An 11308-nucleotide genomic window follows, 5' to 3' on the forward strand; every position below is an offset into this window, starting at 1 on the left:
GCTCCCAATGATTATCACATGAACATTTTACCAACCCAAACATCATTCAAGAAGTAAGCGCATCACATCCTCATCATCTCCAAATTTATTTTAATTGACAACTAGTTCACATATGACAGAGTCTATATCTGAATAGATAGCAAGTAAATAGATGAACCAGAAATACTTGAACCAAATGGAAAGCCTTGTTCATGCAATCTTTGAAACAAACTACTAATGAAGTCGATAGTTAATTTTATTGCGAACCACAAATCTCAAACTCTAAATGGTGCATCAGGCAGGGACAACAACTTCGGCTTGGACGGCAGACTTGATCTTGTTGACGGCATGGTAGAGCAGGCTTGAGATATTGTTGACGGTATCTAGGGTGAGGTTCTGTGGTGATGCGCTGCTAGGAAGTATCTGGTACATAGCCGAGACAATGGCACCGGAGGAGGACCAGGGAGACGTTTGCTGGTTGAGGCCATCAGGGATGACGGCGAACCCGGAGGGTGGGGTGGAGAAGGAGGCACAGCCGCCACCGTTCATGGAGGCATCCTTCATGGATTGCTCATCAACTGGAACATACACCACCAACATGCACGACGTGTCGGTGTACGCCTCTTGCAGGATCAGCTTGTTGTTATTGTTGGTTCCATCAGAAGCCTGTGAGAATTGGATCAACAAAGTGACGACAATTAGAGATTTTGGGACAGGAACACCACCATCTAATCAACAATGTTAATTTTAATATGCCACAAATTATACATTCATTGTAGGATAATGATGAAATTGTTGTAGCAACAAAAAAAATGTGCTCGGAGCAAAGGAGATCAGTAGCTGCCAGACTTACAATGGCACGGAAGATAGAGACGTGGTTGCCATAGAATTGGCCCGTCGTAATACGGACCTCCTCCTGCATGGGTTCACCGTTTGCAACAAGGCTGTCCCATTCCCAACGGCGATTCCCATCGTAGAGGTAGTTGAACACTCTCTCTGCCGGTATCCCGGGGAGCCACACCGTTGTCATGGCGCTCAGAATCAGCTGGGTGCCGGTCTGTATATCCCCATTATAGATTGCAGCAAGGGAAGTCACAAAGCGCACGGCCAAGTGGAGCTTCTCAGCGCCAACACCACAGTCACCAGCCCACTCATCCACGGTGCTCCATGACCTGCCCGCCGAGTCACACATGGCCTTGTAGAAGTTCATCTTCATCTGCTGTGATGACTCCAAGACACTCTTCCTCACCTCCGGCAGCATAGCAGCCACTGCACATTTCAAGTCCAAGGATTATTAGTTACATATATATATATATATAACAGTTTGGGATTTTGGATCCCATGAATGCATGTGTCTTGGTTTTTATTTATTGACTCACCAGGGTTTGTGAGAGGGTGTGGGTCGGAGTGCAGGAAGGCAAGGTATTCACATTGTCTCTTGAGAGAATTGAGCCAGCGGCACGCGCCGAGTGCCTGGCCGCCTGTGTCGAGCAGGGAAAGGTGCAACTGTGGTATCTTGGACATGTCGTACCCAGCGTGCACCATCCATGTGATCTGGAATATAATGCACCGGGCGTGTGAAATTATGATGTGATTTAAGATCTTATATGCATTAGGAACTCATAGTTCAAACATATATAACTTTGCAGATCATGCAAATTCAATAATTGATGGTGATATATAACTAAAACGAAACTAGTAGTATCAGTTTTAAAGGACAGAATACTTGTGTAAAATATAGAGATCACCTTAGCAACGAAGGATTGATTAGTTTGACTGAATGCTTTGAAAAGGCGGTCTATTGCGGAACATAGTTAAGTTCTACTTCCATGTGATGCATGAACAATATATACATCATCGAGGAACATGCATGACACCTAAAGAATTTGATGATCAAAACCTTTTATGGTCGCTAGAGGGTGGACACTCACACAACTATATCACAACCATTTAACAAACTAGAATGGAATCAACTGTTCATGCTTTTTCCTTTTCATTATTATACTCATTAATTTGCTAATGATGTATATTTGTGTTGAGATGATGCATGTATGTTGATAAAGTATGTGGCAATATAGTACCTTGCAGTAGCCATCTTTCAGTTCCTCAATAAGGCAGCCACTCGGCAGCATCCTACATGCTGTGTATGTTGTGGGGAAGCTGTCTCCGTTGCTCTCAGATATGTCTACAGGAATTCCATCGACAGACACATCCACCACGGCCCATACATTAGGCTGCACCTGCAGGCATTGCCTGGCGAACTTCACCTTGACAAGCGGCACTCGCGGCACCAGAACCCTGAGCTCTGCATTCATCTGCAACCACACATTTGGTAATGGAACCCATCACCAGTGATCAACGGGGTAAATACCAAAACTGGTACATGATGTATTGAATCAGCCATTAAAGAGCTATAGTTGCAAGAACTCACCAGCTGAATCAGTTCATGGGGCGAAGCGTTGGGATTGACAATCTGGCTTGAAGTTACACTTGCCACAATGCCCGGGAACATTTTGGACCAGTGTGCCTGCAAAACATATATACAGAAGCACAATATGATGATATTGATTGTATGAAATTTTTTCACAAGTATATATATTAGCAAAAACTGGAAAGGATGGAAGGCTGGGTCAAGTGTGTAGTACCGGGTCCATAAGGATTCTAACGAGGTTGTCAGCCTTGACCATTACCATGGCAGTCTTCCTAGTGCCATCCATAGCAAACCCCATCTGATCAGGCCTGAACATAACGTTGTATGTCTGCTTGTTGAGCACCTCACCATCTACGGTCAGCAGCCACATAGGCTCACCCAAGGTGCTCACAGCAAGTGACATGAATTCTTCTGAAGCACGGGACAGTACATGGTCAAGAAGCATGGTGGGGCTGCTGCCACTATCACCACCACTGGTTGCACATTGGCTCTTGAGCTGGCCGCCGTAGGGGCTAAATGGCTTGGGGATCGGCGTCCCAGCTCTTGCCCTTCCTCCGGAAACCACGTTGAGTAAGGAGAAGGCCTGCAGGAGCTCCTCCTTGAGCTTCGCGTTCTCGGCGAGCAAGCGGCGCTTCTCCGGGGTGTCCCCATTGTATGCTTTCGGCCCCCAGCCTCTGCATCTGAGGCATCTCTTGTCCTTACCGTGTATCACCGCGTTGATCTTGCGTTTCTGGTCCTCTAGCATCTCCTTCTCTTCGCGCAGAAACTCGCTCTCCCGCTGCATCATCTTGTTCTGCGCGATATATTCATTCGACCATTCGAGTTGTTAATCGGAGTTAACGACAACAAGGAATGTACGTGGTACACTCTAAGATGGAAAAAAAGATGGAAAAAAATTCTGGTACCTTAAGTACCATGTATTAAATTTAACTATAAAGCTATATATGATCAGTGCATATATATTGTGACCCACTTGGTCAGATCTGATGCAATCTAGCATAGCACCCTGGAAAGAAAGATGGTATACACCCTTTTCAAAGGAAAAAAACCGTGGAAAGGAAGGGCCGTATCTTCGTACCTTCAGTGCAGCACGTCGATTTTGGAACCAGGCCTTGACCTGCATCTGTGTCATGCCAAGACTCATGCTAAGGTTCAGCTGGAGTATCTCATCTGGGAAGGGACATTCCTGAAACACACTGCAGAAAACTAGAACATATTAGTTCACGTCTTCTTAAAAAAAAATGCAGACTGATGATATATAAATTGTGTAATTTACGCTTCAAGTTGTTCGATTTGTTCTCTGCGATGACGCTTGGAAACCCTCGTCTGGTTAATCATCCCATTGTTGTTTTGGCCTGGAGCAGCTGCGTCAACACCATCAATGTTGGTGTAATTAGGTTCAACCGACGACATGCCATCCATCTGATCATAACCAAGTGTGCCAAACTTCAAGAGCTGTTCGAAATCCAGGAAATCGCAGTTGTGTTGTTGCCCTTCTCCGTCGTCCATGGTGATCTGTTAACATAGATATCACGGCTAATAGCATCAGGAAACAGCATTTGGCAAAACCTGTCCACAAGTTCCCAAAATTTGTATATTGTACACATATATGTCCTTGTGTACAGCGAAAGTAGCAGCGAAAAAGGAAATAAGCACAGATGAAAAGCCTGTAAAAAACTTATACAATTCCAGATATATACATTTCAATATAGAGAACGGCTGATACAATGTTGTGATTCTGCGGATGAAAGAGATTTTATCATCAGAAAGTAACAGGATTGGATCAGGGCGGTGAAGATCTAAGTGGTTCAAATTGCTAAATAATGATTTACTTTATAAACAGATCCACACCAATTGTACTTGTATGGATAATTAAATCCGCTGATTACCTCATTAGTAGAAAACTACATTCCCTACAAACTAAAGAAATACTACTCTCTCCGTTCCAAAAAGATTGGCACGGTTTTGAAGTAGAGCTAGTTCAAAGTCACGCAATCTTTATGGAACGGAGAGAGTACTAGTTATCCCTCTCATTGCATTCTTGCTAGTTGATTTGAAAAATGTTCCCGCAAAAAAAAATCCTCAATTTTCCTGTATATGTTGAGATCCATCTTCTGAGCGTGCCTCAGATCCCACCGTGTGATGTTAAATTATAAGGTGTAAAATAAAACAAAACCAAGATCACACAGTACCAAAACATAAACATGATACTATGAAGCAATATCTTCTCATACAGGGGCACAAAAATTCCAGTCCCCACGATATGTGTAAGAATACCGTTAGATCTGTGAGATCTACCATGTTCCACAGGTGGGAAGTATTCAAGTATACATAGATTTTATCACACGAGCCTACTTATCTCTCGAACAACATCTGGAACACTACTGCCACACCCGAGTTGGACCTTTTACCATTCTAAATCTATCAAAATTTACGAGGGCACGTGGGACGCTAGTTGTTCCACTTTCAGCCTTCAATTTTGGTTGTTAGTGATCCATGAATAGCAAATAGTAGATGATTTGTTTCAGAGAAATACCTTTGACTTCAACTGTGGTCTTCCGTGCAAGAACGCGGTAGGCGACAAAATCTGCAAGAATATGTTGTTCAAATTGAGGCCTCAAATTCTTGCAGCGAAAAATAGGGGGTGGCCTTGGCATTTTAAAGCCACGGGTCCAAGCGAATTTACAAATTTGCCCAAGGCTTTTTTATGTAAAATAGTAATTGGCTCATAAATATTATAAGCGTTTCACATCTAACACTATCTCAGGATAAGGACTACAATGTATGAGCATTAATTAGCACCCGAGGAAGAACATTTATGTAGCAATCTTTTTTATTAATAAATGATATTTTAAATTAATATACATTTAATATTCCGTGAAATGTAATCTTCATGCAGATTATATCTGGATGCATTAATGTGTTTTATATTTAACATTATTTGGTATATTGGGCGCAGCGGTACAGCTGTTGCCTTGTGACCATGAGGTCACGGGTTCGAGTCCTGGAAACAGCCTCTTGCAGAAATGCAGGGAAAGGCTGCGTACAAAAGACCCAAAGTGGTCGGACCCTTCCCCGGACCCTGCGCAAGCGGGAGCTACATGCACCGGACTGCCCTTTTTTGGTATATTGGGTTGCTTGTTTACATTGCTGTGTATATTAAATGCTCCTTATTAATTTCCTATATTAATGTAAATTCTTTCCTATATTGTATTGGTATTCGGTAAAAAAATGTATTGTTATTGAAAACGTCACCCATATATATTTTTATATAAGGGGTCTCTCATGTAGAGCAATTAGTTGGCTACTCTTTAATTAGATAACCATGTGCATTACTCCCTTCCTTCCTAAATATAAGGTGTATCAAATTTGACCAAGTCTATAGTAAAACCATCAATATTTAGAGCGCCAAAGTAAGATCACTCGATCTATCATGCATGCAATATATTTTAATAATGTATTCATTTGAAATAGCAGATGTTAATATCTTTTGTTATAAACTTGGTCAAAGTCTAGAAAGTTTGGCCAGTCAATAAAAAGTATGTGGCTTATATTTTGGAACGGAGGTGGTATTACTCTTGCCTGTGTAGGATGCTCCTCCTTTTGGGCATCCAAGATTGCAGCAGTTTTCTGTTGCATTGTCCGCCCTGGAATCTATCCACTCCTAGGGGTTGGAGACAAGGGGGGTGAGAAGGGCTTGGCTACCCCTAAAAATTCAATTCTAGCTAATACATGATTTAGTAGTATTTAATGGCGGCGTATCTGGTGAAAACCTTCATTCGGTGCAAATTATACAAACTTCATAAAAATCATGTTTAAAAGTTTCAAAAAAATTCTACAAAAATACCATATGTTGGGAGTGTGATATCCTATAAACCTGCAAAATTTCAAGTTGAAAGTCAAAATCATTTGGAAGAAATTAAAAAGAGAAATTTACGAGGAATAGTGTCAAACATTGAAAGATCACTATTCATGCAGAATTTGTTTTTTTCGCTGCTACCAAATGCCATTGAGTTTGGACTTGAAATTTTTCACATATATAAAACATCACTTTTCTAACATCTGTAATTTTTTTGAGAATTTTTTGAACCTTTTTTGATGGAGTTTTCACAGTTTACACCGTATGGGTGGTTTTCACCTGATATTTTGCCGTATTTAATTAAGAGTATAAATGATGAAACTGCTTGTATTTGTGCCCATCCCCTGGATAGTCCTCTCTAGTCTCTAAGAGGTGAAGGGGGGATGGTGACATGGGAGAAAAAAGCTAGCAGTCAGTTACACCGCCAACCTCCTGAGAATTTGTTTTACCCCAAAATAAGGGAGGCCCCTTCCTATCCATGTCAGTTAATTTGGGACAGAGTGAGTATTTCTTTTTTTGCCAAAACAGAGACACAAAAAATATCATTTTTCATTTACAGAGCAGGAGTAAACAAAAAAAATACAACATGGGAGGGAAGTGCCGTTCACAGCAGTGTCTGTGGAAAATTGACAAACTGCCGAGCACCATCCAAACAACACCTAGCATACAGAGCATGCCCGCTGAAGACCACCCCACAGTAGAGAAACAACACCGAAAAGTGTGGTTTCAGGTTTGGCACTTTCGATTTATGGTTCTCATCTTTGACGAAGGTTGCTGCGCTGGTCCTCTAGGGCCTTAATTAGCACGACGACTTCCGCATGGTCTACTACAACAAGATCTCCTTTGGCAAGCTTTGCTTGGCTCGGGTGATGGAGGGGTGAGGACGGTGGCCTGTCTTCGGCTCGTCCAAGTGCTTGTTGCCATGCATCCTAGGTGGTCCAATGACCTATTTGTAATTTTTATTGCTTTTTAGGGCTTTTTGTACTGTTGTGATGATTATTAATAGATCGGTGTAACTTTTCATTAATAAAAAGAAACAAACGAGATGAAGCTGGCTGGCCTCGAGGAACAACAAAAACAGAAGCATTGCAACACCTTTAGGGAAGAAACATCGCAACACCTTATGTTGTTGCCAAGGGTGTCCCTGCCACGCTTTGGCTACCCCACCCAAGTTTTTTTTTAAATAACCAACCACCTTGCGTAACTGTGTTAGTCCCAAATGAATGGATAAGGAGGATGGCCATGGAACTCCAAAAATATTGAAAAGATATGGCAAGATCAAGGCCGGTTTTTTAGTATTGTGCTTTGAGTCATAGAAATGTCATACTATTAAGGGGGCTCGTCCTAACAGTTTGGGAAAATATTCAAGGTTTTGTGCCCGAGGAAACTCAATTTTTCACTTCAGGTCTTTTCTATGTTTGCTTTTCGGTGCCTCCGAGTGGAAACCACTAATGTTGAAATGAAGCCCGGAATCTCAGGCTACAATGAAGGTGGAAACCCAGAAAATCATGAAGGTGGAAATGAAGCAAAACACAAGGAGATGCTCAAAACACAAAAGAAGGCGTGGCACAGGGAGCTGCTGAAGAGAAAATGGAACAGGAGAATCTTGAAGCTATCATGCATATCAATCTATGTGGTCAGTTAAAAGCACCTCTTTCTCTGATAGTTCCGTTTATTGTAAAATTACTTTAATGCATGTTCATATTTAGGCACAGCATAATACATGCTTTGTTTACAATATGAAATGTAATTTCCTGATCAGCTGATTTCCTCTGTATGTCGACTGTCGCATGTTTGGCACAGGCAGATGGCTATTAGTATCCAGTAGCTCCGGCAATCTAGCTTTGGAATTACCACAAATGATGGTGCGTCATAGAACTGAATGTCTGATATGATTGTATTTACAGCCAACAGATTTTTGTTTTGTTTGTGTATGCTCTCTGTCAGATATTGTAGAGGTTTGTTAATGCAATGGTAAATATAAAAGCCGTGTTATAGTTTAAACATAGATGAGGTAGATTGTTTCAGAATCAAATTTGTAATCTGGTTGTTGCAACTTCCTACTTCCTCCGGTGGTCGATGTGGGCCATATAAATAAATCATGCAGGCTCGAGAAGAGGCGACAACGCTTCCTACCTCGTACATTTTACACTCTCGAGCCCAAGTGCTTTTAACATACCAGATGTTTGATTTTAAACCATTCTGATGCCCATTCAAATTCACTTTAAGGCATCAGGTAGCCATATGGTTTGCGTGTTATTTGGTGCAGAATATACTAACATAGGACAGCCCCTGACAATTACATAGCTATATCTAGTTTCAGCTCATGAGAATTTCTTTTCTTGTGGGCTTTAGCTGCATGCTCTACGTCCAACTTTTGTCAGATAATGATGGTCACTATGTTTAGTTTGCTCACTTAACCAACTGGAATTTAATTTCCTGTCTAAGAGAAACAATTCTTCTTCAGGTTCCTTGAATTTGAGCAGGAAAGTTGCATAGTCCATTATGAGCATTTTGATTTCATTTCACTCTTCAACCGATAATTTCTTCTTCTTTCTCTCTTTTAGATATGTAGAAAATCATACAGAGGTGCTACACATAGCTAGGCAGGAACAAGTTTGAGATGTTCAAAATTTAAGTCTCAGCGATGTTGAATGAGACAATGGAAACATGACAACAGGCGCAAATATCAGAAACTTGGAAATTCAAAACATGTGTCTCTTTTCTAAAATTTTCCTTGAATTACCAGTACTGATTACCAAAGGAAGTATTTCGGGAACTATATAAGGCAAATTCTCCCGTACCTGTTACACCAGCAGGATTAAAAGGAGTATTACACATGGGCATTTTTGTCAATTCACATTTTCGCATGGATAAAAATAAATTTAGAATTATTTCCTTCGTCTCTCACGTAGTCCCGATGCGCGTGGCCGCCGCCGTCCTTGCCCGGCGTGCCGCCGCCTTCCCTGTGCACGGCCGGCTGGCGTCTTCGCCGCACGCAGCCGCCGCCGTCCTTGCCCGGCGCGCTGCCGCCTTCCCTGCGCGCGGCCGCCGCCCGTCGCCTTCACAGCTCCCCGTTCCATCCTTGCAGCCCGCACCTTCGACGCCGCGCGCGACGCCTTTCCAGCCTACGGCCACCTCTCCTCCTGACAGATGCCGCCGCCGTCCTCGACCAGCCCTCGCCCAGCATGCGCCACCGCCTCCGCCCTTCACTCCCTTGCCACGGGAGCCTCCGGTGTCAGTCGGGGTGTGTTTTGGGGATTTTTTTTTTTGACGAAATTACGTCTTTGGCCTTGATTCTGATTACTCCATCCTACTACTCCACACTTCACAATTGGAGTATTAGGGAGTAGTAATAAATCTGAGCCCTTAGATCTAAAAAATGGACGGTCCAAATTAATTCTGGGGTACCGTAGAAGAGCTCCTATATAAATACTGGTACAAGTGCTTGTAAACATCTTAGCACTACATTCACCTTTACAGAACGGTGACCTTGTTTTCATCTTGGAAATGGAAATTCAGTCTCCTTTAGGCATGATAGCTGGTTAAATGGTTCATTCACCTCTAGCAAATCTTTTCGTCACTTATCTCACATGACATTATGGAATGATATATCGGTTTATCAGAATGCTCATAATGGATTACTTACAACCAGCGTATACACCTTTTCTGCGAAAATTCGAGGAAACTGAAGAACAACGTTCTGCGAACTAAACTAACTCCTTTTCCTTGATACAACCAGACCAAAGTAAATCATGGAAGAATATACCAACAGAACAACCACGGAATGGCCCGAGGAGTGGCAAAGCCACTTAGAGGAGCCGAGTATCATGGCAGAGCCATCCTGCTGTCCAGGATACACCATGCAGTTCCCTGCAGACCTGCTCCACCAATAACATTTCGTGACCATCATTTTCTGAAAGAAGCTGGCCCTAGCAGCTAAAGCCCACAAGAGAAGAAAATTTGATGAGCTGAAACCGGATGACAATTTTTTTTGTGTGTGTTTCCACCTTCGTGATTTTTGGAGCTGTCACTGGCAGTTGGACATAGTTCTTCGAACAAGGATGGGCCTATCTTGCGTTTGTATTGTAATCTGTAAGAATAAGATGACATCCCGGTGATCACCAGAGGCAACAGGACACACATCAGTTTAAAAAGTTAACGATAACAAGTACAGGAGAAAGTACTAGTATCTTACTGTATACACCATCTTTGAAAGTTGTCCGAACACTTCAATCCCACAATGTAGGATTCTGGAATATATCTTGCACCAGTTTCCTTGCCTATTTTTTATCTGCCGTTCAGTAATATATCAAGCGTCCGATTCATGCAGTGCTCCACCATTCTACATACATATACATCTATATTTGTATATGCATCTACGGAGGCAGCTGTTTCATTCGAAGACCTAGATGCTCCAATACTGCATTATTTGACAGAATTAGCATTTCAGAAAATATATTAAAACAGCAATAAATTCCCGTACATGCAAGAGAGAAAATGGCAGGTATTTTGGTGGCTGGGGTAGCACCATAACTAGTGTTGAACACATCAAAACAGAGCATCAGGAGTCAACTGCCGTGAACAAGATGCATAAGGTACAGAATTGAGAAAGAGTTAAGGCGAAACAAATTGCTGAACTACATGAAAATAGAGATACTAGGGGACTGACTTACTGTGCATTTTAGCTATGGCCAAGTTCAATAGAACATGATCATTCCCTAATTTAATACATCCGAATGCATGCTCTAATCTGACCATGAGGCGCCGCCCCGCGCGTGCGTCTTCTCCGACTACCGTCTCCGTTCATCTCTCTCGCGTCCGGCCGCCTTGTGCTTTTGTGCTGTTGTGCTGTGCATCTTCCATGGATGGTGATCGATGTAAGGATCGAGCAAGAAAGCTACCGCCTTTAATTTTGCCCCCGGCCGACCGTTTGGCTCACGTAACGTACCCGGTGTGCGTCTTCTGTTTTCTCGATAATTTCTGTCCACGAAAGAGCTAAAAGGGCCATAACGGCTGGCATTTTTCTTGGGCCAAGG

General features: G+C 42.5%; 1 protein-coding gene across 1 annotated transcript; it reads right to left on the bottom strand.

Annotated features, from left to right (window-relative positions):
- Window positions 1-273: 273 nt before the first annotated feature.
- LOC112270653 (homeobox-leucine zipper protein ROC6-like) lies at window positions 274-3919 on the bottom strand. The gene is made up of 8 exons (XM_024458574.1): window positions 3731-3919; window positions 3489-3596; window positions 2625-3203; window positions 2411-2506; window positions 2061-2294; window positions 1359-1533; window positions 833-1248; window positions 274-645 (listed from the first exon to the last, which is right to left on the bottom strand). The coding sequence occupies exons 1-8, from the start codon at window positions 3917-3919 to the stop codon at window positions 274-276; spliced, it is 2169 nt and encodes a 722-aa protein (XP_024314342.1).
- Window positions 3920-11308: the final 7389 nt, after the last annotated feature.

The sequence above is a fragment of the Brachypodium distachyon genome, chromosome 1 (genome assembly GCF_000005505.3).
Source record: "Brachypodium distachyon strain Bd21 chromosome 1, Brachypodium_distachyon_v3.0, whole genome shotgun sequence".
Taxonomy (NCBI): Eukaryota; Viridiplantae; Streptophyta; class Magnoliopsida; order Poales; family Poaceae; genus Brachypodium; species Brachypodium distachyon.

Bases quoted from the DNA above. Each gene is read 5' to 3' on its own strand.
- LOC112270653 (XM_024458574.1), bottom strand. From the start codon at position 3,919: ATGGACGACGGAGAAGGGCAACAACACAACTGCGATTTCCTGGATTTC. The intron at 2,507-2,624 runs GTACTACACACT...TATGTTTTGCAG, and splicing joins TTAGAATCCTTATGGACCCG to GCACACTGGTCCAAAATGTT. The intron at 646-832 runs GTAAGTCTGGCA...CAATTCTCACAG, and splicing joins TCTCTATCTTCCGTGCCATT to GCTTCTGATGGAACCAACAA.